This window comes from Peromyscus eremicus, chromosome 5, assembly GCF_949786415.1.
Source record: "Peromyscus eremicus chromosome 5, PerEre_H2_v1, whole genome shotgun sequence".
In the NCBI taxonomy this organism is placed as follows: domain Eukaryota; kingdom Metazoa; phylum Chordata; class Mammalia; order Rodentia; family Cricetidae; genus Peromyscus; species Peromyscus eremicus.
Window position 1 is genome coordinate 86,888,977 of NC_081420.1, and position 27,668 is coordinate 86,916,644.

Sequence of the window (27,668 nt, forward strand, 5' to 3'; positions counted from 1 at the left end):
CCTTATTTGGCCACTTTCTCCTCTTGAGGCTGACTATCAGGGTCCAGCTATCAAAGTATTGAAGTCCAGCAATCAAAAGCCCCCTTTGGCTCACCTAATTAACATACCCAATTAAAATTAAACACCTCATCCTAACACGGTTTCCCCTTGTACCTTTACAAACCACCATTTTCCTATATGCTTCGGCTGTCTCAGCCCTTTGTATCCCCCGCCGCTCCGCAAACACCCCTGCCCGTCTCCCTTGGTCCCTCCAAGCCCTTCTCTCAGGTCCTCAATCTCCTGTGCTTGTCCCTTATTCCCTGCCTCCATCCCCCTGGGGCAAATAAATCTCCTTTGTTCTGCGAACTTGGTCTTGGGGGTCCTCAGTCAGTACCAGTCTCTTACAGTAGGCCCAGGGGATGGAACTTCAGATGTTCAGCTTGGCAGCAAGTGCCTTTACCAGCTGAGCCATTTTGTCAGCCCTATATGTGTTATATATGTTCCATATAATACGAATGCATGCGTGCTGTGTGCTTATGTGTCCTCGGGAAGTCCCGGGCATCCTTGTTCAGTGGCGACCTCAAATCCACTGAGGCGTGGAGTGCTTCTGCAGAGTTTGGCAAGTGGAAATTTAGAGAAGAACGCGACCCCAGAGCGGGAACCCCGCCCGCTGCGTCGACTGCGCATGCGTGCGCCCCCGAGCCCATCTAGCCTCAGTGCGCAGGCGCGGTTCGAAGCGCAGGCAATTGACGTCACTGAAAGCGCCAGCTTGAGCGGCGAGAGGCGTCGCGCTGCGACGTTTGTCGGCCATGGAGGCTCTGACGGGTGAGGAACGCGAAGGGCAGTGGGGGAAACCGAGGCTGGGACGGCACAGAAGTCCCAGTGGTCCGAACGTGGCGTGTGGAGGGTGCGACTCGGCCTGTTAGGGCTGTGGTGCCCAGGCTGACAGCCGCGAGGGAGAATCAGTCCGACCCTCACCCAGTGGGGTTAGACACGTTTAAACTAGCCAGAGCGGGGGTGAGGATGGGAGGTGGGATCATTCAGCGTCGAGTACTCGCGCAGCGTATTTACTGCCCCGCGCTACAAAGCATTTTAAACAAGCAAGCATATGTACCAAGCAGCGAAAGTTTGGAATGCATCCACTTGCCAGTCTGGAATCTGTCCTTGCAAACGCTGTGGTGCCACAGAGTTTGCAAAGGACGGTAGTTGGGGCTGGAGAGAGAGAGCTCTGTGGTTAAGAGCACTTGTTGCTCTTACAGAGGACTGGAGTTCAGTCCCAGCAAGCATATGAGATAGCTCACAATTCCAATTCCAAGGGAAGGGACCCAGTGACCTCTGGCCCCTGGCCTCTGTTGGCACCTGCATGCCCCCACCCCCTTGCAGTTGCTGGTTATGCACATAAACACGTAAACAAACGCGGACACACATATACAATCTTGTTAAAAAGAAAGACAACGGGCTTTGGTGGCACACGCCTTTAATCCCAGCACTAGGGAGGCAGAGCCAGGTGGATCTCTGTGAGTTCAAGGCCAGCCTGGTCTACAGAGCGAGATACAGGACAGGAACCAAAGCTACAGAGAAACCCTGTCTGGGGGGGGGGGGGGGACGGGACGGGACGGGACGGACACAAATATGCTTTCTACACACCAGTCTTGTGAGGTTTAACAATTTAAAAGGATAGGTTGGGGGTGTGGCTCAGTGATAGTATGCTTGCATAATGCACTTAAAGCCGTGAATTTGACCCACTGCACCACTAAATAATTAAAAAGACTACATTCTAGCCAAACCTGGTGGTACACACTCATACCTCTTGCTACTTGGGTGGCTGAAGCAAGAGCACTTCAGGTTCAAGGCCCGTCTGTGCAACAGAGTGACACCCTTCCTCAAAAAGGTGTGTAGCTCATCAGTAGAGCGCTTTATGCTGGAGCCCCTAGTACTGCAGAGAAAATACAAATGACTTCACAGTTATGCTTTACAGCATGCTCCTGTTTCCTGGCAGAAATGGAGGCTGAGTAGGAGCTCTTCTCTCAACTAGTGAGGGAGCTTGAGGGGAAACTAATATTTCCATTGCCCTGAAGAGAGACTTGGCTCCTTAAGCTGGTCTGGTGTGGACACAAACGCCTGTGCCGGTGTTGTCACAAGGACAGGTATACAAGTGGCCGCGTGCGTTGTGGGATTGCTTTTTATCAGTAAGTCACAGACCTTTTCTGTCATAGGTATCTCCAAGCAAGGCATCCGTGAACAAATTTGGGACTATATGGAATCACATGATTTAGCTGACTTTCCCAGACCTGTTCATCACAGGATTCCCAACTTTAAGGTACAGAAGTGTTCCTGGTGTTGTTAGAAGGGGATCAAGCTTTCCCTGGGAGAGTAAAGTCAGTGACACAGCCCCTCTGCTTTCTGCTAGGATTGATTTTAGAGGCACAGTGAGCGGAGGCAGAAGAGGGCTTGGAGGACTCTTTGTGTTTTGACCCATTCCCTCCATCACCCAGTGGGGCACAGCCTCTCTGTGGACGTGGAGGGTTAGACTGTACTACCAGTGCTTTTCACAGAGCTGGCCGCCCTCAGCCACTTATGGAGGGGCTTATGGAACCCCCAGAAGGAAGCCCAGCCTTTAGTGCCCAGAGAAGCATCATATGACCCAAAGCCCTGGGCCTCAGTTTTTTTTCTCTTCCCCCACAACCCTGGAGCTGAGGACCGAACCCAGGACCTTGCGCTTGCTAGGCAAGCGCTCTACCACTGAGCTAAATCCCCAACCCGGGCCTCAGTTTTTTTTTTTTTTCTTTTTCTTTTTTCTTTCTTTTTTTTTTTTTGGTTTTTTCGAGATAGGGTTTCTTTGTGTAGCTTTGTGCCTTTCCTGGAACTCATTCTCTAGACCAGGCTGGCCTTGAACTCACAGAGATCCACCTGGCTCTGCCTCCCGAGTGCTGGAATTAAAGATGTGCGCCACAACCGCCCGGCTTGGGCCTCAGTTTCTTAACTGTTCAAAATATAAGTCAACCTAAGATGGCTATTGCTGATAGTTTGCCTGAAAGAGGCAGCGTAAGCCAGGTGCTGGCTCAGGCTGGCTATCCCAGCACTAGGAAGACAGAGGAGGAGGATCAGGAGTTTAAGGTCATCCACAGCTACATTGTGAATTGGAAGTCTGACTGGGCTACATGAGACCCTGTCTCAGAGAGGCAGACAGAGAGATTGGCAGGGGGTGGGGGGGGCATGCATCATAAATGGTTTGTGGTTTGTCTTTTTGAAGAGAACTGAAGTGCTTTGTGAAGATAGACCAAGGCCCTGGTTGGCCTAGGACCTGGTGCCCACCAGCACCCCATGTTGCCTGGACCTTCTCCCTATACTGGCCTAGCTCTGGTTCTGGATGAGCTGGCTTCAGACTGCAGGGCCCCTGGAGACCATCCCTCCCTGTGGTCTTAGTTGTTTCTATGCTTTGTGGGAGACAGATGGACATGGAGTGCAGAGAAGAGGGCACAGGAAGCTCAGGATGAGCTCATGGTCTCTGGAGTGAATGAAGCTGGCGAAGGAGGTCTCTGGGCATCCTACTTCTTGACTGAGTGGTGCTTACATGAGCTCCGTTCTGGGGTAATCCCTCAGACTCTGCCCTTGGGATTTGTGCTTTTTAGAGTTTTCTTCCCTTAAGAAGTTTTCATCCCTAGAGAGATGGCTCAGAGGGTAAGAGCACTGGCTCATGACCATTCATAGTGGGATCTGATGCCCTCTTCTGGCATAAATTCGATAAAGCACACATACACATAAAATAAATAAATTTTTTTAAAGATTAATTTATTTACAATGTATACAGCATATATGACTGCAGGCCAGAAGAGGGCACCAGATCTCATTACAGATGGTTGTGAGCCACCATGTGGTTGCTGGGAATTGAACTCAGGACCTCTGGAAGAGCAGCCAGTGCTCTTAACCTCTGAGCCATCTCTCCAGCCCAAATCTTTAAAAAATAAAAAACAAACAAAAAACTGAGTTTTGGGTTAGTCCCTTTCCATCCTGTGCTCTTTCTGAGGTGTCTTCTTGGGGGGATGTGGGCTCCTGTATCTGGGTAGATGCTGGGCTGTGATCCCTAAGCTGTAGCTGGCCCGTGTCCTCACGGTGACATGTAGTCACGTTCACACAGGGTGCTTCTCGTGCTGCAGAACATTTCCCACACCTGCATGCTTTCAGTGTGGCGAGAACCATTAAAGTCAATCCTGATGCTCCTCAGAGAAATGCCCGCTTCCTCGTGCTGGAGGTGAGTGCAGCTCTGTCTTTGCCTAACTAGGGGTCTTACCTGGCTTGCCAAAGCATCAAAGATCTGGAAGTCTTTGCTGGGACACAGGAGGTGAAAGTGGACCCTGATAAGCCCCTGGAAGGTGTCCGGTTGCTGGCACTACAGGTAACTCCACGTTCCCAAGCTGCCCTCAGTCAGGAGGGCTCACTCCAGTGACGGCTGAGTGCGTGCAGTGTATCTAGGTAAAATGCTGTGACTGCAATTTTAATGTTTAATGTTCTAATTCCTTGAAACAAAAACTCAGTTATAAATATAATACTGTCTTAGGTGGTAGTGGCACACACCTTTAATCCCAGCACTTGGAAGGCAGCCTGGTCTACAAAGTGAGTTCCAAGACAACCAGCGCAACACAGAGAAACCCTGGCTTGAAAACCAAACAAACAAATGTATAGACTACTTCTCAAAGAAAAGAGAGCACCCCCAGCGTTGATTCAAACTACTTTATATCATCTCATTTAGTATGAGAAGAGAGCTTGGTGTGCATTTTTTTTTTTAAGATTTACTTATTTATTATGTATACAGTGTTCTGCCTGAATTTATGCTTTCAGGCCAGAAGAGGGCACTGGATCTCATTACAGATGGTTGTGAGACACCATATGGTTGCTGGGAATTGAACTCAGGACCTCTGGAAGAACAGTCAGTGCTCTTAACCGCTGAGCCATCTCTCCAGCCCTTGGTGTGCATTTTAATGCTCATAGCTCTTAATCAATTATAATAATGAAAGCAGATAAAGTGAATGCAGGCAGAGCCACAAAGGTATCACTGAATGACACAGTTAATGTAATGTGATGACTGACATAGCGTTGCTGAACCAAGTCTGCTGCTGCTTTTGGCACTGAGTGTCAGGCACAGGGGCTTTGGAAACCAGCCTGGGACGGCCAGATGCGGTGGAGTGATTTGCTGGTCCCCCATTGCTGTCACATTACGTGGCAGAAGCCTCAGCTATGCAGGACACCTTCTACACTGTGCACTAAGGAAGGTCATAAGGCCTTTGTGCTGAGAGGAACAGTGGTGTGGAACTCCTACTCTGGTGCTCTAAGCTGAGCAGGATCTGGCCCATGAGATTCAAGGAGGCTTCCTGGAGGCACAGAAGTGTCAGCCTCACTTCCCAGGCAGTGAGATGGTGTTTGAACTTGAGTGACACCCCACACAGCAGTGAGGACAGCAAGGAGCATCGGGAGCCATTGCTGATGGGAGGGGACACTGGGGATGGACACTGTACTGTCACCAGCAGTCCCCCAGTGGCCCAGGTGTGCTCAGGTTACTTAGTTGAGATTCCCTTCCTTCCTGGGGAAAACATGCATTTGCTGTGTAATTGATTGTCTTTTCCCTCTAAGAGCAAAAAGACCCTGCTGGTCCCAACACCACGACTGAGGACAGGGCTGTTTAATAAGATCACACCACCTCCTGGAGCCACTAAAGACATACTGAGGAAATGTGCCACCTCCCAGGTGAGTGCTAGAAGCCCCCTCCCTGGGGGACTGTCCTCATGAGTCAGCTTACTGTAAAATAGAACACCATAGAGTTTACACAAAGCCACGAGAGCAGTGTTAAAGTAGTCAGCAGTTCTGCCCATGCAGTAGATATTTGAATAGAAGGTTCCGCTAGTTAGAAGTGCTTGTTCAAGAGCTGGTGAGACCCAGCATCAGGCACTCTGGTGCCCTCTTGTGGTAGATTTGGTGCTGTGCACTTGGGCTTGCTCCCACCTGTTTAGATGCTGCAGTGGAGGGCAGGATGGGCCCTCTTTGCAGAGCAGGCTGGAAAGTGCCTGTCAGTTGTAACTGTTGACAGGAGCATGATTGCACGTCATCAGACACTTCACAGTCCAGCTAAACTGGAGTCTGTAAATTCATTGATGTGTTAGAGGACCAGGATTTGCATCTTACATTAAATAACATTTTATACTTTTTCTTTTGTTTGTTTTTTAAGAACCATAAACCACATGTCGTTTTACTTATCCCTTGTAAAGGGATTTTACCTTGAGGTTGAATGACTTTTTATTTTTTGATAACTTTTCTTATTGAAAAAAATAGAATTGGCTATGGCTTACAAAAATACAGTATGCTATAAAGATAAAATATGTGGCTGGGCAGTGGTGGTGCACGCCTTTAATCCCAGCACTCGGGAGGCAGAGGCAGGCCTGGTCTACAGAGCGAGATCCAGGAAAGGTGCAAAGCTACATAGAGAACTGTCTTGAAAAACCAAAAAAAAAAAAAAAAAGTGTGTGTAGAGGATCAAGATAGGGAGGGCTGGATTTGGTGGTACACATTTGGAATCAGCCTCCTGGGAAGCTGGGGTAGATGGGCTGCTGATTGATACCTGCCTTGGCGTTGTAGCAAGACTGCATTTCAAAATAAAGATTAAAATATATTGGGATGAGGTGGAATTCAGCTCACTAGAGCCCTTCCCCAGCATGTGTGAGGCCCCAGATTCCATCCCAGCACTGAAGGAAATAGAAAAAGAAAAAAAGATGAAAAGTAAGATAAAACCATAGTTCTGGTCAATCCCAAGCCCACAGCTCAGGATTCTCAGAGACAGGGCAGTGGTCAGTCCTGGACCCCAACTCAGGCAGTGAGAAACCTATTTTCATGGCCACTGAGAGGGACGGCACAAGACTCTAACAGGATGGATGCTTCAGGCATGCACTGTGATGTGCTCCAGGGAGACCCATCCTGGCTGTGCACTGATCCCAGAAGAGACTTTCCAGGTCTCTGACCTGCTACACAGGTGCAGTCCCTTCACACTTTGTATACAGGCCTCTGATCATCAGGATGAGTGGGTGTGCTTGGGGTACATATGCAGGAGCAAGAGTGCCTTGCATGAAGCTATGGCCACACAGGGGTACTGACCATGTCTAGCTTAAGGAGCATAACCTCCTGCGTCCTTGTTTTTAACCTCCATCCTGGTGTGCTTGTGCCATGAAGCTCCTGTGACGCAGCAGGGTCTGGCCTGGTTGTCTGTGGCTCCCACCTGATTCTACTTATGGTGCTCTTTTGGCATTAGTGTTCTGTGACTTTGTGTGGTTAGTTCCCTCTGGCCATCTTCCTGGGATAGGAGTTGTAGAAGGCACACCCTCAAATTGTTCCTGGAACTGGCTGTCCTAGGATACTGCCTCCTGTAGGGTAGTGCGGGAGTCACATCCACTCTGACTGCTCTGAGACCATGAGCTCAGCCTCCCATTTCCCTTTATAGGGTGTGCGGAACTTCAGTGTCCCTGTGAGCTTGGATTCCAGTGTCCTCGTGGATTTAATTGTGGTGGGATCTGTTGCTGTGTCTGAGAAAGGTAAGCTAGAGACAGGCTGTTCCGGTCGGTCGGTGTTCCTGAAACCTGCCCTGTGCAGTCTCCCCTTGACAGTCATTCAGCTCTGCATGCCTGACCCCAGCTACTGCACTGGTCACTTGTATAGTCCTGTTCTAGTCAGTCCAGAATCTCATGAGTACCGTAGAATAGTGAGTGAGTCTTGCACCTCAACTAATGCAATCTGGATAATCCTCACAGGCATTTACGGAGGCCTGTTTCCCTGGTGATGCTTGACTCTGTCAAGTTGACAGTTGACACTAACAGGAGGGCCTCCTGCCCGCCTTTTGACCTCCTCTCAGCTCACCCCGCTGCGTAGGCTGCACATACTGTCTGCTGCCCTTCTGTCCCATTGTCTTTGTCTTGTTCCTTCGCATGGCATTTCCGTCAGAGGAGCTCAGGCAGGCCTATCTTAGAGAGGCATCTTGGTGGTGTGCTTCCTCCTGGGGTGATGCTGTGATGGTACCCAGACTCCAGGTGAGGAGAACCCAGGTGCACTGGGAGCCAGAGACTGTTACTGCTTGCTGACTGCTGTGGTCCTTGTACTTCTGCCTGCATAGGCCTGTGACCACGCAGCCCCGCTGAGCCTGGCCTCCTCTTTGCATCTGGCTTCTCTTCCTAAGGCAGGCAGCTCTACACCTGCCCTTCAGAGTAGACCTGTCGTCTGTGTCTTCACACGCTGACCTTTCGTGGCTTGGTTTTGGATTTCAGAACTTGACTTTAGCTCTCCGTCCTTCCCCTTAGCCTCCCAGTGCTGATTGCAGCTGGGCCCAGCACCTGGCCGCTGTCACTGGGTCTTGCTGACAAGACCGGCCCACAAGTGCGAGCTTGACCCCCCTGTGGCCTCTGAGACTCCCCTACTCACTGTGAACCTTGATTGTTTGGCCCGTGGGTTCATGTTCCAGGGCTGCTTGTGGGTTGCTGTGGACAACAGGAACACTAGATCCCATCCTTTCCGCAGAAGCCTGACAGGGACCCACTTCTGCTGTGCCCCCGCCTTGTCTCTTAGGCTGGCGAATTGGGAAGGGAGAAGGCTATGCCGATCTTGAATATGCCATGATGGTGTCGATGGGAGCTGTCCACGAAGGGACACCGGTTGTCACCATTGTCCATGACTGCCAGGTATGTCCTGCAGATGTGTCGTTGGTACCCCTCACAGCCGCTCCAGGAGAGGAAGGGGTGAGAGAGACACCTATTTGTAGTAGGCTTTCTCAGACTGCCAGCCCCTAAATCATGACACAAAGACCTATTATTAGTTATGAGTGCTCAGCCTTAGCTTATGCTTGTCCCACTAGCTCTTATAACTTATTTTAACCTTTCTTTCATTCTGTATGTCCTGCGTTTCCTGCTTCTTCCGTGTCTGGCTGGCCGGCCCCAGGCATCTCCCTCTCTTTCTCCATTGTTCTCTCTTCTCTCTCCTCTTGAGCCTGGACCACTCCTCCTACTTGTTCTCTCTGCCCCATCTGTCCCTCTGCCTAGCTGTTGGCCGTTCACCCTTTTATTAGACTAATCAGGCGCCTTAGGCAGGCAAGGTGAAACAGCAACACATCTTTACATTGTTAAACAAATGTAACACATCTTTGCCTAGTTAAAGTACTTTGCCACAGCATATACAAATGTAACACATATTTACATGGTTAAAGTAATGTTCCACAATACTTATTCTTGCATCATGCTGTGAGAGGTATTGATTGATGAGGCACTGAAGATCGTCTCTCCAGTTGCTTAGTCCCTTCAGGGCCCTGCTGTAACCTGACTAGTCACTGCCTTACCCTGTCCAGGTCGTTGACATCCCTGAGACTCTTCTGGAGGACCATGATCTCACCGTCGACTACATCATCACTCCTACCAGGGTCATTGCTACAGGCTGCACACGCCCAAAGCCAACAGGGATCATCTGGTCCAAGGTGAGTCATTACTGTGGCTGGCATGGCCTACTCTAGTGGCTCTCATGGTAGTGTTTTCCTCTGTGTGTGTGTGTGTGTGTGTGTGTGTGTGTGTGTGTGTGTGTGTACACGTACGTGTGCACATTTGTGTTCATGTGTGCATGTGTGGAGGCCAGAAGTCAGCCTTGGATATCATTCCTCAGCCCTGGAGATTTTTATTTTTTTCTTGGTTTTGCAGTTCTGTGGGGTTGGACTTACAGCCTTGTGCTGCTGGGTAAGCACCCTGCTCCTGAGCTACCTCCCAGTCCTTTGCTGATTATTATTTTGGAGGCAGGGTTCACTGCCTAGGCCTCTCAAGTAGCGAGGAGTACAAGCCTACACTGCCAACCCCCCCAAGGGATTTGCAGACTTCTAGGTGATTGACACATGAAAATCAAATCTGAGTTATAATTTTTGGAGGATGGAATGGTTAGTTTTAGAACATAAAAATGTTGTTTTCTGTTTAATTAACAAGTAGAATTTTCATTTCATGCAGCACATTGACAAAGCATAATGACAGTTCCTAATTGCCAGCTAGGAAAAACAGAATGCCCTGTCAACCTAGGTAGCAGTGCCAATCCTGTTCTGCTAGCCCAAATGTAAGCAGCTAGAAAATGGCAGTGCCAGTGTGCTTGGGACTTGTGGAGAAGTGACCCACCCCATGCTGGGTGTCATCACTCCCTACTCAAAACAGGCTGTTCCAGAAAGGAGTGACACTTAGCTCCATGGTAGCCTGAGCATCAGGAGATGCCATCATTGTGGCTCCTGTGCTGCTCGGCTTCATAGGAAAGCAACCCCAGAGCCTGAGTGCTGATGTGGTGTGTGCACTGTAAAGACCCTGCCTTGAGCTGGGTGGTGGTGCACGCCTTAAATCCCAGCACTCGGGAGGCAGAAGCAGGTGGATCTCTGTGAGTTCGAGGCCAGCCTGGTCTCCAGGGTGAGTTCCTGGATAGCCAGAGCTATATAGTGAGAATCCCACCCCACCCCACCCCACCCCCCAAAAAAAAACCCAAAACAGCAGCAACAACTACAAAAGCAAACAAAACAAGCAAACAAACAAAAAAACAAGAAATCCTGCCATGGAGCCGCAGCTGTTCTCTCAGTTCAGTAACTGCTTGTTTACCAATTGTGCCCCCAAAATTTAAAGAAGAGATTGTCTCTGATGGATGAGACGTGTCAGAAAGGACTGAACAAGTCTGCTTCCTGACCCATTGCAGGCTCTGCTGTCAGGCTGATCTGCCAGCTCAGGCCAGGCAGCCCACTGGCAACCTGGCTGCGATGGTCCCCATGCTTCCAGCCGTGTCTGTGCACGCGGATCAGGCCCCCCCGCTCATCCTCCAAGGCACACTGTGCCCACATCATGCTGACCTGCTTTCCATTGCCTCTGCAGGTGGTTGGGATGTTGGTGCCTGTGCAAAAGCCCCAGGCTGACACTGAGCTCAACAAGCTGTTCATTTAGCAACTTGGTGCCCCCCTGCTAGAGAGTCCTATATGAGTCATACTCAGTGTCGTACCTGCCTGACTGTGTGTATGCCAAGGCCTCAGTTCGACCCAAGAGATGCTCCTGGGCATGTAAAGGACCCCGTCCCAGCTGCAGGTACCATAGGAGCCCTCACTCTCCTGGAGGTAGGCAGGGATTGCCCTCTGTGGCCCGTGTTAATACCACTGACGGCAGGAGTCTCTTCTGAGTGAATGGCCCACAAAGGAACCCCAGCATTTTCCTCCAGGAAGATAGAGGCCCAGTCCGCCCTCACTGTGGCACATGAAGGGACAACCTGGGCAGCTTCAGGATGTCAGGATTTCATTTAGGCTGCTGTGGGGTCAGAGCTACAGGCTGGTGACTTTCTGTTAAGGAATGGAATCTAGGCCTGGCCTGGTATTGCAGGCTTATCATCCAGACACTCTGGATGCTGAGGCAGGAGGATGGCAAATTTGACATCCAGACAAGCCTAGACAATATGATGAAGGCTTGTCTCAAAGAGAAATGGCTGGGATGTGGCACAGTGGTAGAATGCTTGTCTAGCCTATGAGGGGCCCTGTGCTTCACCCCAGCATCACAGAAATGAATAAAAGGAAACATGCAGTGGAGTCTTACCTCCCCAAAGACTGCGCTGGGCCCTTCAGCATCCTTTCATCCACATGGTGTGCTACGTTGCCCGAATTCCTCCTGAGTGTGTGGGTGTGGCCTTGGTGTGACTACTCCCTGGATACCCCAAGACCAACTGAGGTCACTGTCTTTTTCAGGTCAGTGGTGAGATGCTTACGAAAATCCCAGTACTCAGGAGCCTCCGTGAGCGAGAGAAGCGGGCCGGGAAGGATGTCGCTCTTCAAGCTGAGCCTGACAGCCAGTGCCCAGCTCCAAGCACTATCAGGAGACCCCGGGATATACCACAGTCACACGCAGGTGCCCTAGGAAGGTCCCACAGCCCCCTGCAGGGGGTGGACACCCAACTAGCTGCCACTGTGCGTGTGGAAAACCTGCCCTACGATGCTCGTGTACGTGAGCTGAAGAGAGCACTCCAGGAGCTGGGGGCAGTGCCCCTGAGGCTTACCTGGCAGGGGCCCCAGCATAGGGCCATTCTACACTATGCAGACTCAGCTGCTGCCCAGCAGGCTGCCTCCCGCCTTCAGGGCCTACATCTAGGTGCCAACACCTTGAGGGTGGCACTGGGGCAGCAGAGGGATACGTGACCTGGTGAGCAGCCTTCAGCAGAAGAGCCATGCCCTCTCTGTTGTTGGGATATCTCTGGCATGTGACAATTTGCCACTGATGGTAGCCTGCTGCTCTGTGAGGCCTATGCTGTCTTCCTGGGAAGAGCCAAACTTTCCTGATGGGTAGGGATGTGTAGCAAGCAACACAGCCCAACTCTCAGGATCCTGCGAGCTCTTACTCATTCTGACCCATTCCAGTTCCGGTTGTGAAGTCCATGTGACGCTCTCTGGGTGCAGAAGGTTTAGGGACTGAGCAGCAGGGACAAGGGGTAGAGAATGGAGACCTGATTTAGGATAGGAGAGAAAGTAACAGGCCCGCAGAGAAGAGGCCAGGGCAAGGATCGAGGGCAGGCAGCAGAGCCAGAAGGCTGTCCTTGTGATCACTGCAGACCCCCAGTCCAGCAGAACAGGAGAGGGGAGCACGGACATACCACAGTGTGCACTTGTGTGGTCATGTCTACCCAGGCTGTACAGCTGTAAGTCAACAGGCTTAGGGCTTCACTGTCCCTAGGGGAGGATGGGGAGGAGGAGGGGGAGCACTTGTGCCATGGATCCTAGGCAGAAGTCAAAATAAGCATTTACGTAGAGAGTTTGATTCATTCAAATGTACATGCCTGAGAAGTTTCTTATTTTTACCAATGAGTCTTCCACAATGTCCATTAACATTGTCCTCTGCCCCAGAAGGGCAGGCCTTGTTCCCATATTTTTTGTTTGTTTGTTGCTTTATTTATTTTTTTTTTCAAGACAGGGTTTCTCTGTGTAGCCCTGGCTGTCCTGGAACTCACTCTGTAGCCCAGGATGGCCTTGAACTCACAGAGATCCACCTGCCTCTGCCTCCCGAGTGTTGGGATTAAAGGCGTGAGCCACCACGACCCAGCCTTGTTCACATATTAAAGAAAAAAAAAAATCGGTGACACACGTCTCCTTGCAGGGACCCAGCCTTAGAAAACTGCTAGAGCCAGGCGATGATGGTGCACACCTTTAATCCCAGCACTCCGGAGGCAGAGACAGGTGAATTTCTATGAGTTCAAGTCCAGCCTGGTCTACAGAGCAAGTTCCAGGACAGGCCCCAAAGCTACAGAGAAACCCTGTCTCGAATAAACCAAGAGAGAACACTGTGCTAGTTCAGTAATCCCTTCCAAGTTGTCACAGGTGCTATGAGGAGTGGACATGGGAAGCAGGCCTCGAGCTGTGCTGGCCTCTGGCCTTGCACCTGCTGGCCTGGCCTTCCCTTCTCACTCCTCCCCAGCACAGCCACTGGCCATTCCATCCTCTCCCTGCTCTGCTTTCCCCAGGGTTCTGCCTGCATTTGGGTCCTCGACTGCCATTTGTGTCCCTTTTAGCATTGATGTTCCCCGTGGGACTGCGGCTGCAGGTTAGCAGCATGGAGCTGTCTTTACCCTCTTGCTGCAGACCAGCAGGGCATGAGCAACTCAGGAAATCCCATGTTATGTGAGCTGTCCATCAGAGCTGGGAAATGGGGAGATGACCCTTACCCAAAAATCAGCCAAGCCTGACTCCAGTCAAATGATCACTCAGGTCACCCAAATGGTATGGCCCTCTTGTTGCTTGGGGCCAGAATAATCCAGATGTGTTGACACATAATCTGAGCCACTTGTGTATTTGTGTAAAGTGGCATCAGCACTGAAGCCCGGGTGCCCTTGGTCTCAGCCCTGGTGGATGCTGCAGGGCGTACCCTGTCTCAGGATGCCTTCAAGTCTTGTTCCCCAGGTGGCTGGTGAGCCACAGGTGACCAAGTCATTGCTTCCTTTGTTGCTGTGATTGAATAGCACATAATAAAAAATGGACAGAAAGAACTCTTGTCGGGTGCTGAGGTGGCAAAGAGGCTGTGAGTGTTCTTGCATGATTCTGGGCCCCTCCATGGTACCCACCCACGTGGTACTTGGGCTGTTAGGAAGAAATTGGTCCTTTGGGCTGGATCTCACCCTGACCGTCTTAGGATTACTATTGCTGTGATGAAACACCATAGTCAAAATCAGCTTAGGAAGGAAAGGATTTATTTTGCTCAGAGTTCGATACAACAGTTGATCATCAAAAGCAGTGGAGGCAGGAACTGATGTGCAGGCTGAGGAGGGGTGCTGTTCCACATGGCTTACTCAGCCTGCTTACATAGAAAGCCCAGGACCACTAGCCCAGGGGTAGCACCACCCACCATGGTCTGGGTCCTATCACATTAGTCACTAAGAAAATGTTCTATAGGCTTGTCTGCCACCCAGTCTTCTGGAGGCATTTTCTCAATTGAGGTTCCCTCTTCTCAGATGACTCTGGCCTGTGTCAGGTTAACATAAAACTAGCCAATACACTGGCCTCTTCCTGTGTGTGCTTGCCTGTCCTGTATCCTGGCTGTTCTGATGAGAACAGAGCCTCAGCCTCCTGCCATGACTCGGACTGATACCTGAAGCTGAGCCAAACTCCTCTGGGCATCTTCATAGTGATGAGAAACTAGCTAATGCAGGAAGATGCAAGCCAATGGCTTTCCCAACATCCGTTATAACGAGGCTTTTAGAAATGTAGCAGCAGGGGCTAGGGGGATGCTCAGTTGTTAGGAGCCCTTTCTGCTCTTCCAGAAGACGAGTTCAGCTCCCACCACCCATGTCACAAAGCTCACAAGCACCCATAGCTTCAGCTGCTGATGTATGACACCCTCATCCGACCTCCATGGGTACTGAACACACAGTGCACACTCACAGGCACACACATTAACAGTGGTAAAACTCATAAGTAGTTGGGACTGGCTGATACGCAGCTCAGACTCCTGTAGGTGAGATGAGTTTTACAGGAAGTGGTTGCAGAGCCACAGAGAGATGCCTCAGTTCCATCATGTCCAGCAAGGTCCTAGCAGAAGCTCCTCAGGGAACTAAGCAGCAGGCAGATACTTGGGAATTGTCACCAGCAAGAGCAGAGGACAGCAGAAGGTGACCTCTGGTCTCCTCCATATGTACACACACACATGAACATGGGAACAGAATGAAGTGCTGGCTTCTAGGTGATTCTAGTCCCTGGATTGGAGATGAGGTTTGGGGTTACAAGGGTCAAAGTTCCAGGTGGTGCTGTTGGCATTTCCCCCTGTCCTGCAGTCATGGTGAAGCCACACTTAATACAAAAACCAGGATGCCCCAGGGGGAGAGGCCAGAGCAGCAGCAGTCATCGTTTTGGGGAGTCAGAAGGATAGAATGCCAGAGATGAGGTTGCTGAGCCTTGGGGTCACTTTAGGAGTCTTAGGGTTTCTGTCGCTGTAATAAAACACCATGGCCAAAAGCAAAAGTCCATCATCACAGGAAGTCAGGAGCTGATGCAGAACCCATGGAAGAGGACTGCTCACTGGCTTACCCCTCATGGCTTGCTAAGCCTGCTTGTAGAACCCAGGACTGCCAACCTAGGGCTGGCACTGCCTACAATGAGCTCCACCCTATCAATCATCAATCAAAATGCACTAAAAACTTGCCCACGGGCCAGTCTAGTGGGGATATTTCCTTAGTTGAGGTTCCCTCTTCCATAATGACTCTAGTTTGTATCCAGTTGATGTAAAACTAGTTGTCACATTAGGTGAAGCACGTTTGTCCATCAGGCACGCACAACAAACACTCAGTCTATCCTAGCACTCTGGATGGTCAGGCCCATGGAAACACATTTAAAGGTACAGGGCTGCTGGTCTTCTGTGGCCTAAGATGAAGTTTTCTGTCTTTGTAGGAGCCAACACTCAGGCTCACCTCCCAGTCCTGGCCTGATGCTGCCCTCTGGGTCCCTGGGCTTGATTCCCCCCAACATGCACACACACATACACACCTGGGCCTGATGCAGCCTTCCCTGATCCTGAACTCCTGGCCTGTGTGTGATGCTGCCTCTGAGGTTCCTGTTCTCATAGCCCCAGCTTCTGGCAAAATCGATGAAGGAGGCATCTGTGCTTGTATACCTTTATCTGGGCTCCATGACTAGCATCCCAAGTAGAACATAAAGAGAACATCAGTTTTATTTATTTATTTATTGTAGATGTAACAGTCTTATTAAATAAGAAACAGAGCCAATTGCAGAGTTAAAAGCCCAAGAGGTCAGAGCAGTAGCTGAGAGCTGAGCTTACCCTTCGCTGCCACTGCTGTCCTTCCTCTCAGCAAGAGCGCTACTTCCTGTGTATCTGTCCTTCTCATTGGTTGTAAACCCAACCACATGACCTCCTCGTCACTGCCCATCTATACAGACCTCCAGGTCTTCTATGGTTGATATTGAGATTAAAGGCGTGTGTCTCCATGCTGGTGGTATCCTTGAACACAGAGATCTGCCTGTCACGTGATCGGGATTAAGGGCGTGTGCTACCACTGCCAGACTTCTGCTATGGCTTGCTATTAGCTCTGACCCCCAGGCAACTTTATTTATTAGTATACAAATAAAATCACATTTCAGTACAAATAAAATTTATGTTTTGTTTTTTGAGACAGGGTTTCTCCATGTGGCCCTGGCTGTCCTAGAACTTACTCTGTAGACCATGCTTGGCCTCAAACTCAGAGACCTGCTTCCAAAGTGCTGGGATTAAAGGCATGTGCCACTACTCCTGGCTCTGTTTTGGTGTTTTGAGACAGGGTCTCTGTATATCACTGGCTGGCCTAGAACTAGCTACATAGACCAGGCTGACCTCAAACTCACAGAGCTCTGCCTGACTCTGTCTCTCATCACGCCCAGCTTCAAAGTTCAAAATACCAGAGCCTTTCTGCAAAGTAGATCTTTCATAGGACCCCTGTCTAAGGGCTGACATGTAGGTGACACCCAGCCTGTGGTCCTCAGCACCCTTTAGTGGGTACTGCTCCTGTCACCTTTCTTACACTCTGAACTCCCTTTCCTTGCAGCTAGTGGGACGAGGGGAGCTCTCTTCTATTCCCCCAAGGACTTTAAGTGCCAAGGGAGCACTTCAGCTCTCCCCACCAGAAGTCTTCCCCCAAAGCTGGCTAAAGTCACACCATGTTTGGCTTGTCACCTAGGGACCAGCTCCATGTAGTGGTGATGCTGGGCTGCTCTGTGGAGAGGACCAGGCATCCAGCACTGCCAGGATGGTGTGCTGCTTTGGAAGGGATTCTGGGCCAAGGGGGCAGGGAGCCCTCACTGGTCCCACAGAGGCAGCCCTGTAACCTCATGAGATGACTTACTGTTATAAGCCAGTAAACTTAGGGCAAGTGTATGCTTCCTTGGTAACCAGTCATGCAGTTTCACTTATCATCACAGATAATGATAAGCACACATAAATCATATATTAAAGTATAGATCAATATTTCCTCTAAAGAATGGTAATTCACAAGAGTCGATAGAGGGTTTACCATAACCATCATCATCATCATTGCAGATGCAGGTTCCTCGGGCAGCTGAGGTCCCAGGAGCTCAGCCAAGTTGCCCTTTACCCCCAGTGTCGGGCTCAAGTCAGGACCATTTGACAGGAGAGAAAATCATCCCTCCCCTGTGAGGTGACTTCGGTCTCCCCACAGCAGAGGAAACATGGACTTGGGTGTGTGGCGTGGCTGTCAGGGTCACCCACTGTGCTGGGTCCATCCTGCATCCTTCCCCCCTCTCCCTGGAGCTCTTCTGATCCCTCCATGCTGCCAAGCCCCAGAGTCCGGGTCACCCAAGGTTTTTACTGGGAACTGCCGCAGATGTTCAGACAAGCAGACTTAGGTGAGGAGCTGCCCTCCTTCCTTCGAAGAGGCAGGGGCTGCCTCCTGTGAATGGAGCCCTTTATTTTCCAGAGCCATAAATCATGACGGTTGAAATGGGAGCTGACACGTGCCCGTGTGGTGTGGATGCTCCATACTTTGGTGGTTGGAAGCGGTAAGCATCGGTCTTGAGGTGCTGAGCGGTGGGTAAATCCAACATCGCTCCCACCTGCGGTTCGGACAAACCCACCGGTAGCAGCTTTCCAGATAAGGGTCTCAGGCCAGCACTGGCTGGATCCCTGGATCCTGGCCCGGTGGAATGCAAAGAGGCTGTTCCCAGGGGAACACTGACCTGCTCATCTCCTGACCACAAGCAGGGCCTCCAGGCCAACTGGAAGCCACACCAGCTTGTCAGAACACAGAGAACATTGAGTGGTTGAAGAATTTGGAGTCAAAGTCACACACGGCCTTGAGGCGGGGTGGTGGTTTGCATGCAGTGTGCTCTAGCTGTGTGACCTCAGGCAGGGCTCACCCTCTCTGTGCCTGAGTTCTTCAGAGTTAACTCTTTTGAGACTGGCAGCATACTTCTCACTCACCCACCCATCACAGGAGGGAAGCAGAGTGAGGAAGAGTCGGAGTCAGGACTGGAACCACACCTTGTGGCTAGGAGCCCCGAAACAGCATGTCCATTATCTGCTTCTCCAGGGGCCACATGGTCTCGGTGTCCAGGGGATGTGTTCAGGGACGGTAAAGCTGCCTGGGATGGGGCTGAAAGTGACTTTTACACTCCACTTTTCTGAAGTCCATTTTCCTAAAGCCCTATCGTTTATGTAACTAGGAGAAGATAGTTAGTTCAGCTCCAAACAAAAATAACCCACCTCCCTCAAACTGAGGTCTAAGGGTCTGAAACAGAGTCCGCTCCTCTGGACATACATGCCTGCCTGCTGGCTGGCGAAATCCATTTTCTGTAGTTCTAGCAGGAACCGTGAGAAATGGACAGCAGGTGGCGCTATCTCCTCGTTAGACATAGCCAGGGGCAAAATCCCAGGGCCGCTTGAGCTCTCTTCCTGTACAGACTCCACGATAAAGTGCAGCCTGCCGCCCCCTGCCCCTTGCCCATCCGCTGCCCTTCCCTCCCAGGGTTTACCCCTCTGGCCCCCCTGTTGCTACCTTCCTTCACATAGGCCTAGCTCTCTTGACCCCAGCCTGACGACTGGAGCTGATGCTGGGGGACCAGAGAGAGCTCAGTCCTGCCAAGCCCCTGTCACACAGAAACCCAGAGACACCGTGTGCCTATCTAGAACTTGCTTTTGGGATACATTCCCAAAGACAGACGACTTGTCCTTTTTCAAGGACATCTAAGAACCTGGCATTCTTCCACATGGCCGTGACCCGGACAGCCAGGGAACATGGGGGCCCCCCCACCTCCCTGGTGTGATGTCACTAGTTTTAATAAGATGCTCGGAGAGGCTCAGCACATGGTCCTCCCCCAGACCATGCTGTGTCACCATGAGGGCACTGAACACCAGAACTATGACAGAGTAATATGTTCTGGGTCCCAGCAGTGCTGTCTGCCTTGCCCAGGCAAACGACCCACCGAAAGGGCTGTGCAGGCACTGTGGTTGGGCTCAGTAGGGCTAGCTTTCAGCTCTGTTCAGACTACCCCACCCGACTGGCCCTTGGGTGGCCCAGGCCCAGTGACATTCCTTCAGGGGAGTCGCATGAGCTTTCCTGGTGGTAGAAACAGCTGCAGGACCCAGCAGAACAGATTCAGAACAGGTGTGCAATCCTGCCTGGGTAACCGCATCTTCCTATCATGCTCTCTGCAGAGTGGGCTTCTTTCCTATGGCCAGTCCGTGACTACGGACACTATGGCTATGCCAACCTGACTACTGCGAACAGGTCGATCGCCAGGCAGCCGCGGCTGCTCAGTGTGGCCCTTTAGGTGCTCAGTGTGGGTGGATTGAACAGCTGTGGTCGCTCTTTACCCATCCTGTTGTTTCTCGTGGATTGTATTCCTCTCTGGGCTGTCAAAGCACACCAGAAATTATTATAAGGGTGGGAGTAGAGATCTATGGTAGATAGCATCCTAAGAGTGAGACGCTGGGGATGATACTCAGTACAGAAAAGGAGGAGGAGAGACGGAGGGAGTAATGGAGAAAGGGAGAGGGAGTGAAGAAATGCAGGCAGGAAAAAAGCTCACTGTTAAAGGTCCATGATCCCTCTGTTCATCTCTACAACAGCCCAGAGACTGGCCGCAGCCCCACCTGGACTTGCAGGAAAGAAGGCCCCTTCCTCCCCTTACCCGGAGAAACAGAACCAGGCGGCCGCACCCTACTGCCGCCCACAGCTTCTCTGGTCTTGTGTCAACTTTTGCTTGATGTTTATTTCCACTGTACCAAGGGGTTGAAGGAAGAAAGGGGAGCAGGCAGGGAGCCATGGTGAAAATTGAAATGGCAGTTTCTGTAACTCCAGGGGAGGAGTTGGAGTCCCCAGTCGGACCTGTAAACTGAGCGCCTGCAGCCTTCCTGGGCTCAGCAGGAAAGCTGGGCAGGGGGGTCTGGTGGCCCTTGTGTAGAGTGGAGGCCAGCCCGGGCTGGGTCAGGAACCCTCTTCAACATTCTCCTCTCCACTGATGATGGGTTATCCAGGAAAACAGGGCACGAGCTTTGGGGTCACAAAGTCCAGGGTCTGAGCCCCCAATCCCACACCCTCCTAGTCTACACCAGCGCCTGTGCGTCCCCTCTGAGTTTGACTTCCATGCCTGGCAGGGGGAGGGGCAGTGAGAGCCACCTAAGGGGTGTTGTAAGGGTGGGCTGAGGTGTCCCGTCTGGAGAGGGCCGCCAGGATGCAAGAGTCTCCTGAATGCCGCCTATTTCCCCGGGGCACCCAGTTTTCCCTAACTACCACTGGAGGGAGAGCGGGCAGGAGAGGGCAGCAGAGGCCAGACCAAGCCACCTCAGCAGGGTCGGCTGGGGTTGGAAGGACTCTGAGGAGGAGCTCACACTTCAGCCCTTACCAGGACCCCTGTCAAGTTGTGGAGACCCCTGTCCCTCCTCTAGAGAACAACATGCTATAAAAGAACCCTGATGTGGTGGGTCGCTGAGAGCCACCAGCAAGAATGAAATCCTTCCTTCTCCCCACCCGAGGACCTCAGGTGTCAGAATATTCTGGTAGTCTGTGTGGGAGTCTCAGGCCCAAACCTACTGTTTAGCCATCTCCAAACTGGGTGCTCATAGGAAGCACCCAAGAGGCGGCTCCCGGACAGTGTGGACTGGCGCATACATGTTGTTGACCTACCCCCATCCCTACAATGAGAAACACCAGGGGTCTGAAGGCCACCCCTCTCCCTTCTGGGTGCCAGGGAATTGTGTCCCCTTCCACCTGAGCACATCACTGCCCCATCTCGCTGGGACACTGTCAGAGACGAGGAAAGCAAAGAGGGTTGGCTTGGTTTGCACAATACCAAGGCCCCAGGGCAAGGACTCCGGTCAGTATTTCCAGTCCCTCCTAGGAATAGTCACTGATGCGCATCTGACAGACAGCGAGCCAGGTTTGGGTGCAGCACCTACCCTTCCCTGCCCTAGACCCTTCAGTCCCAAAGAGCAAGGACAATAGATCGCACCTCTTCGGGACAGGCACCTGCACACCACAGCTCACACCCTGTCGCCCCCTAGCCCTAGGAGCTGAGGTCAGGCTGGGCCTGGGTTCTCCGTCAGTCGGTCCCTGTGGTCTGGCACCGGCAGTTCCTCCCGACTAGGTCTGTGGGACCTAGAGCCGGGGACCTAGAAGGCTGTGCACCCAGGTCGGAAAGAGGAGGTTGTGGAGGAGACCGAGTGATTCACCCACGGGGCTGAGCTTTGTGCCTCGCGGCGGCGGCTTGTCCATCCCCGGGCCTTCTGCCTTAGGCCTTAAAGACACACGGGGCCTCTGGACCGTTCTGCAAGGGTGCTTGGGATAACTAACACAGCTCAGTCTGCGCTAACAATAAGTAAGCACTCACACACAATTCCATGCCACTCAGAGGCCCTCGTGCCAATTTAGGCCTGTGACTTGCATGTGCCCGAGTGCTTTCGTGGGCACAGCGGCGGGCCCTTCCCACCATGTACGAATCTAATCCAGAGTGAGCCCGGGGGAAACCCTGGCGCCATCGAAGCGGCGGCGGGAAACCAAAGCGGGTTAGGCGATCTTGCCGGCCGAATCCGGCCCTCTCAGCTTGCCTGGAGCCTGGCCCTCCTCTGGGGAAGGCCGGACTTTCCCTCCCACCCTCCAGCGTCAGTCGGTTCAGGCGAAAGGGAGAGTCCGGGCGCCATCCCCCGGGCCCTGGCCAGTTCTGCAGGAGCCACTCTGGGTCCCTTCCACTCAGCTGGCCTTAATGTGGGGGAGCTGGGAAATCCCGCGAAACCCGCACAGGAGTCCAGTGATGAGCCGGAAGCTGGGGTTCGCCGCCGCTGCCGGGCACGGATCCTGGGCGCAGAAGCCACTGCACCGGGCCGCCTCCTTGCTTCCACTGTCCTCACTGGGGCGCAATCAGCCCTGGGGAGGGAGGTTCCCGGCTCTAGGGCCCAGAGGCTTTTCCCTGGACCTGCTTTCCGGGGACCCGAGTGGAGGTCTCGGACTGCGGAGGACAGAGCCTCCCCCTGGCTTCGAACCTGCTCCAGGCAGGACCGTGAGAGCAGCGAGGCCGCAGCCCCCGCGCGATGCTGCAGACGCCCCAGCTCGGGCCTTTTCCTGTCCTCTTTATCTGGGTTTTATAGACAGCTGTTAGTTTGGGACATTAATTGGCCGGACGAGTTTATTGATAATTTTGATGTAACAGAGCACCGGAGAAATTACCCTCCCGTCCAGAATGTCAAGTCTGAGAAGAAGCAGCTTCTGAGGCGCGACCCCACAGCGCACAGACACTGCGGTGGGTCAGGACCGCGGCACCAACAATGCGGCTTATTGTGTTTGTTTTCCTAGGTGGGCGGTTGGTGATGGAGATGGTGGTCGGGGGAGCCCAGAGCTTAGCTGTTCGTTGTCTCCAGAAGAGGGGGTTAAAATACGATTTGGAAGGCAAATATGCTAGGGGCGGGAACATGGATGTAGCCCTGGACACTCACGGATGGAAGGTCTCTTCCCGGCTGGGTTTTACAGGAGTCCATCGGAGAAGGGCATCAGGCAATTTTAAAAAAACAGACAAAATAAAACAGGCCAACAAACCTTTGAAGTTGCTTCATTATCTACGACAGAATGCAAGACAGGTCAAGGCTCATGCCTGGAGTAAACTGGGCTCAAGATAGCAGAAGTTTGTAGCCTGGGTGGTGGTGGTACACGCCCTTAATCCCAGCACCCCGGAGGCAGAGGCAGGCGGATCTCTGTGAGTTCAAGGCCAGCCTGGGCTACAGACTGAGTTGCTACACAGAGAAACCCTGTCTCGAAAAGCCAAAAAAAAAAAAAAAAAGTTATGCGTAAATATATGTTAAAGCCTCTGTGCGTACACACTCACTTGCTTTTCCCCCAAGAATGGAAGACTACAGTTTTTCTTTAAAGGTTTGATTATTTCTTCAAACCAAGAAACGACATTTAGAAGTACAACAGAGGGCTCATCTTCAAAAAAACTAGAAGCAGAAGGAAAAGAAGTTACCCCTACCCAGATTTGACTCCAGTGTGAAATGAGTGAAAAAGAGGACTAATGGGGTGGGTGCGTGTTAGATTCACCTAGACTTCAAGTTTTGTTTTGGTCTTGTCCAGGGAGCTGAAGCTCCCAGGATCTACAATGCGTTGGTCTATTACCCCCATCAAAGTAGCCACTCCAGTTTATTTCTAGCGACAAGAGTTTAAGAGGCCATGTACAAATGTTACACATTTTTATTTTTGTTCTTTTTGTAGGAAAAAAATACACAAAAAGCATACCCTCGGATTGTCCTTTTATACAGTGCAGGAGGTTTAAAATATGTGTCACGGACGCCGCGCCTCTGCGGCCAAAATACTAAAAAGGGGGACAGTCCTTCATTTTATATATATTTATATAAAACATATGGAAATTTGTTTTTTACACGGATTGGTCTTTGTTTTAAATTTACAATGGGCATCAAATTAAAAAAAAAAAAAACCTCTACACGGCAAATATTGCCAACCAAGTCACACCATTAATACTGAGAGGGCAGAGCTATGTGGTGTTTTGATTAGGAAAAGAAAGCGGAATAAATAACAGGCCGAGCCTGTCTACGGTGTCAGAGAGCCTGGACTACACCACCTGATCGAGCAAACCTCCTCCGTTTGTGTTCGTTTCCTTTCAGAGTTACAGTAGAGACTGGGAAACAGAAAGACACCCACCGAAGAGGTCCAATCGCAACTCCAAACCAAGTGAAAGACGCTGGAGGAAGAAGGAAATGGAAGGGACGGAGGCTGGGGCAGCTTCTCAGGCCGTTTTCTTTTTTAAAAGACAAACAGTGGCTCCGAGTGTCCGCGTCCTCCCCATGAAGATCCACCTGTGACTGCTGGAGGAGACCCCAGGTTGGGAGAGGGGTATGCCACGCCTGGTCCTTTCCTCCTCCCAAGGAGGGGGGAAAAAAAGATGGCTGAGGGGAGAACTGTGCATTTCAAGACATTCTTTCAAAAAAAAGTTAAAAATTAAAAGATAAATACTCAATCAAAAATAAAAGTATTTGATAATGATTGGTCTCACACGTTCGTGCTTCTAAAAACTGTCCCTTGGTGTGGGAGGGGGTGGAGAGACCTCGGCAGAATTCTTCCCATGTAGCTGGTGGACCCCCGACACAGCACCTTCGTGGCTGCTTTCAATGGGGCTGAAAATAAGTATTTATTTACTGACAGCTGCAGTCCGATCTGGCCCCATTGGCCACTGTTTTTTAGAAATTAGTGAGGGAGTGGGGGGTGGAGTCGCCGACCACAGCGCCAGGTCTGTGTTGGGGTTTTCTTTCCAAATAATCCGTTAGGGAAGGGGACGGGCCCTTTTCTCTTGCTGACGGTTATACCTCCAGAGTAAAGCAGTTTGTAGTGGTGGTGGGCTCCTGGTCCCTGGGCCGGCCAGGCTGGGCTGGAGGGCCCACGGCCTCAGCTTCACATCACACACGGCTTGATGTCTTGGTAGGTGACCTGTTGGTGGTAGTAGGAGCCCCCGCCGGTGGAGTGCATCGAAGACGACGCCATGGCATTGAAGGAGAAGACGAACTCCTTTCGATCACACATGCTGGGTGACTGTGAGTGATACCGAGGGATGCCTGGAGGGTGAGGCGGTGGCGAGAGTGGGGAGCAAAATATTAGCTTCTAAGGCGAGAGAGAGTCCAGAGCCGAGAAGCCCTGTGCTGACCAGGCACGTCACTGCCTGGCCCCAGCATTTTTGAGCCCTCAGTGGGGACAGAACTGGGGAAAAGGAATGGCCCCTCCCTGTGCATCCCAGGACCCATACTAGAACCCTGGCTACAAGTCCTGCTTGGGGAAGCTCCAACTGCCCCAGGCCTCTCCAGCCTGGATGCTGTGCCTGTCCGAGGGCTTCTTCGAAGCCGAAGAGGACAGCAGAGGAAGCAGTTATAGCTTCTGATGCCCCAGAGCCTGGGATACTGAGGTTTCTACAGCTGTCACTTCCACCCTGGTGAAGGGAGAGGCCCAAGTGGGTCAGCAAGCTTCACAGCCATGGGCTAGGTTCGATTACCTTCAACCCAGAGAAGTCCTCCCCGAAGGACAGGCAGTGCCCAGGATGTGTGGAAATGGGATTTCAACTTGGCGTAAGTTGGAGGCTGACCCTGAAGAGAGGTGGCCCACCATGTCCTGCCTAGTGTTCTGCCTCCCAGGGGCTCTGACAGCTTATTTCTGGCCACCCCTCTACCCATTTCTCCTTCCAGAACTAGGCCCGGAAGGAGAAAGCTACCCATGAAGGGCTAAGAGTAGAGCATGCTGGCTCTCTTCTTTCTCAGTGAGGTGAGTCTGGGGTGGGCACTGAGGGACCTTGAAACCTGGATCCAGAAAGACAAAGAGCTTTGGGGCCTGTAACTCAGATGATCCTCATCTCCAGGCCCAGTCACCACATGGGCCAGCTTCTGTCAGCACAAAATGCCCCTGAACTCACCAGGCCAGGTTTCCTGAAGAGCCTGGGCTGAGCCTCTCAGTGTTGGGCCCAGGCCGCTTTGGGCCTAACTCTTACTTTGGGCCTAACTCTTCAGCTCTTGCCTAACACAGACTCCTTGCATGGGGACTATCAGAAAGGTGGGCCTACTGGCCGGGGTTAGGCCTCTGATTACATACAGGGAACCTTTGCTAGATGTGAAGGAACCCACATGCCCCAATGGGCTTAAGAGTACTGGGCTCTGACTCTTTGGGGGTGAGAATGGGGCCTACCTGGACAGGCTTAGGGCAGCCAGCAAAGAGAAGCCAGAATAGAAACTAAACCAGCCTAAACCGGGAGGGTATCAAACTACACTCACTCGTCAGAGAGAGCAGTGGTACCCAAAGGCATCCTAGGGGGTTACTGTCTCCCCCTCGGAGTTGGGGCTAACGCTCTAGGAGCTGAACTGGTTCACAGGCTGTCAGGGGTCTGGGGTTGGGGACCCTTGCACTCACCTTGCAGTTCCGCCGGCCCGTTGTGACTGTTTTGGTGCAGGTACGGCTGGTCCAGGGAGTGCGTGGAGAGGCTGCCCGACAGGGGGTTGGCCGCTGGGTTACAAGGGGATAGAGGCTGTTGCTTGATGTAGGAGGTCCCGCTGTTGAGAGCTGCGGAGGCCGAGGGCGGCCAGGCTGCTGCCGAGCTGGAGTAGACAGCGTGCGGCTCCATGACCCCGCCGGCGCCGGCCGGCAGCAGCGGGGAAGCGGGCACCGAGCTGTCGTGGTGCGGGTATTCTCCGGCCGCAGAGCCACCGCAGCCGCCCATGTACGAGTGGCCGCCGTTGGAGGGCAGGTGTGGCACCGAGTGGCTGGGCAAAGCCATGCCGTCCACGTTGCCCGCCAAGTGGCCATTCATCATGCCCAAGCCGCCCTCCAGCGCCAGGCTGTTGGGAGCACAGGAGAGGCCTCCGGAGCCCTGGAAGCCGTAGGTGTCGGGGAGGTGGTTGAAGCCCAGCCCGTTCACCATACTGTACACAGGCTTGAGCGCCTGGCATTTCCTTCGGAAGCCGCGCGGCCGCCGGCGGAACGAGCCCTCCTCGAACATGAACTCGCTGGCTGGGTCGATGGTCCAGTAGTGGCCCTTGCCCGGCCGCCCGAGGCCCTTGGGCAGCTTGATGAAGCACTCGTTCAGTGACAGGTTGTGGCGCACCGAGTTCTTCCAGCCCTGGTAGGCGCCTCGGAAGAAGGGGAAGCGCGCCTGCAGGAACTGGTAGATCTCGCTGAGCGTCAGGCGCTTGCTGGGCGAGCTCTGGATGGCCATGACGATGAGTGCGATGTACGAGTAGGGCGGCTTCTCCGGCCGCCGCACGCCGGCGTTGGTCTTCTTGGCCTTGGTGGGGCCCGCCGCCGTGGGGTCCATGGCCTGGCCGCCCGCGCCGCCGCCTCCTCCTGTGCCCCCGCCGTGCGGCGGCTGCTGCTTGTCGGGCGCGGACATCGGGTGGCTGCTGCCGCCGCCGCTGCCGCCGCTGCTCTGCGCCGCCGAGCCGGGAGGAGGAGGAGCAGGAGGGGAGGGAGGGGAGGGGGCTGCGCGGGGCGGCTGCACCTCTGCCGTCACTGCGGCTCCCGAGCGCGCCTCCCCCGCGTGCCCGCCCTCCCCTGGCTCGCGATTCTCCTCCTCCTCCTCCTTGCGGGAGGCCACGCGCGTTAGGGGGCCCGGCACCGCCCCCCCGGGGGGCTGCACGCCTTTGCGCCCCCGCAGCCTTCAG

General features: G+C 52.6%; 2 protein-coding genes across 2 annotated transcripts; one reads left to right on the top strand and one right to left on the bottom strand.

Moving 5' to 3' along the window:
• The first annotated feature begins 710 nt into the window (after window positions 1-710).
• Window positions 711-14,022, top strand: Mthfsd (methenyltetrahydrofolate synthetase domain containing). The gene is made up of 8 exons (XM_059262518.1): window positions 711-804; window positions 2,196-2,299; window positions 4,262-4,375; window positions 5,608-5,721; window positions 7,463-7,553; window positions 8,578-8,690; window positions 9,350-9,475; window positions 11,738-14,022. The coding sequence occupies exons 1-8, from the start codon at window positions 789-791 to the stop codon at window positions 12,182-12,184; spliced, it is 1,125 nt and encodes a 374-aa protein (XP_059118501.1). The 5' UTR covers window positions 711-788; the 3' UTR covers window positions 12,185-14,022.
• A 9,739-nt stretch (window positions 14,023-23,761) lies between these two features.
• Window positions 23,762-27,397, bottom strand: Foxf1 (forkhead box F1). The gene is made up of 2 exons (XM_059262519.1): window positions 26,422-27,397; window positions 23,762-25,085 (listed from the first exon to the last, which is right to left on the bottom strand). Exons 1-2 carry the CDS (start codon window positions 27,395-27,397, stop codon window positions 24,925-24,927), a joined length of 1,137 nt encoding a protein of 378 aa, XP_059118502.1. The 3' UTR covers window positions 23,762-24,924.
• Window positions 27,398-27,668: the final 271 nt, after the last annotated feature.

Excerpts from the sequence above, each read along its gene's own strand:
- Mthfsd (XM_059262518.1), top strand. Across the intron at positions 7,554-8,577 it reads TGTTGCTGTGTCTGAGAAAG|GCTGGCGAATTGGGAAGGGA; the intron begins GTAAGCTAGAGA and ends CTTGTCTCTTAG. Across the intron at positions 9,476-11,737 it reads CAGGGATCATCTGGTCCAAG|GTCAGTGGTGAGATGCTTAC; the intron begins GTGAGTCATTAC and ends TGTCTTTTTCAG.
- Foxf1 (XM_059262519.1), bottom strand. The coding sequence starts at position 27,397 with ATGTCCGCGCCCGACAAGCAGCAGCCGCCGCACGGCGGGGGCACAGGA. Across the intron at positions 25,086-26,421 it reads CGGGCCGGCGGAACTGCAAG|GCATCCCTCGGTATCACTCA; the intron begins GTGAGTGCAAGG and ends CTCACCCTCCAG.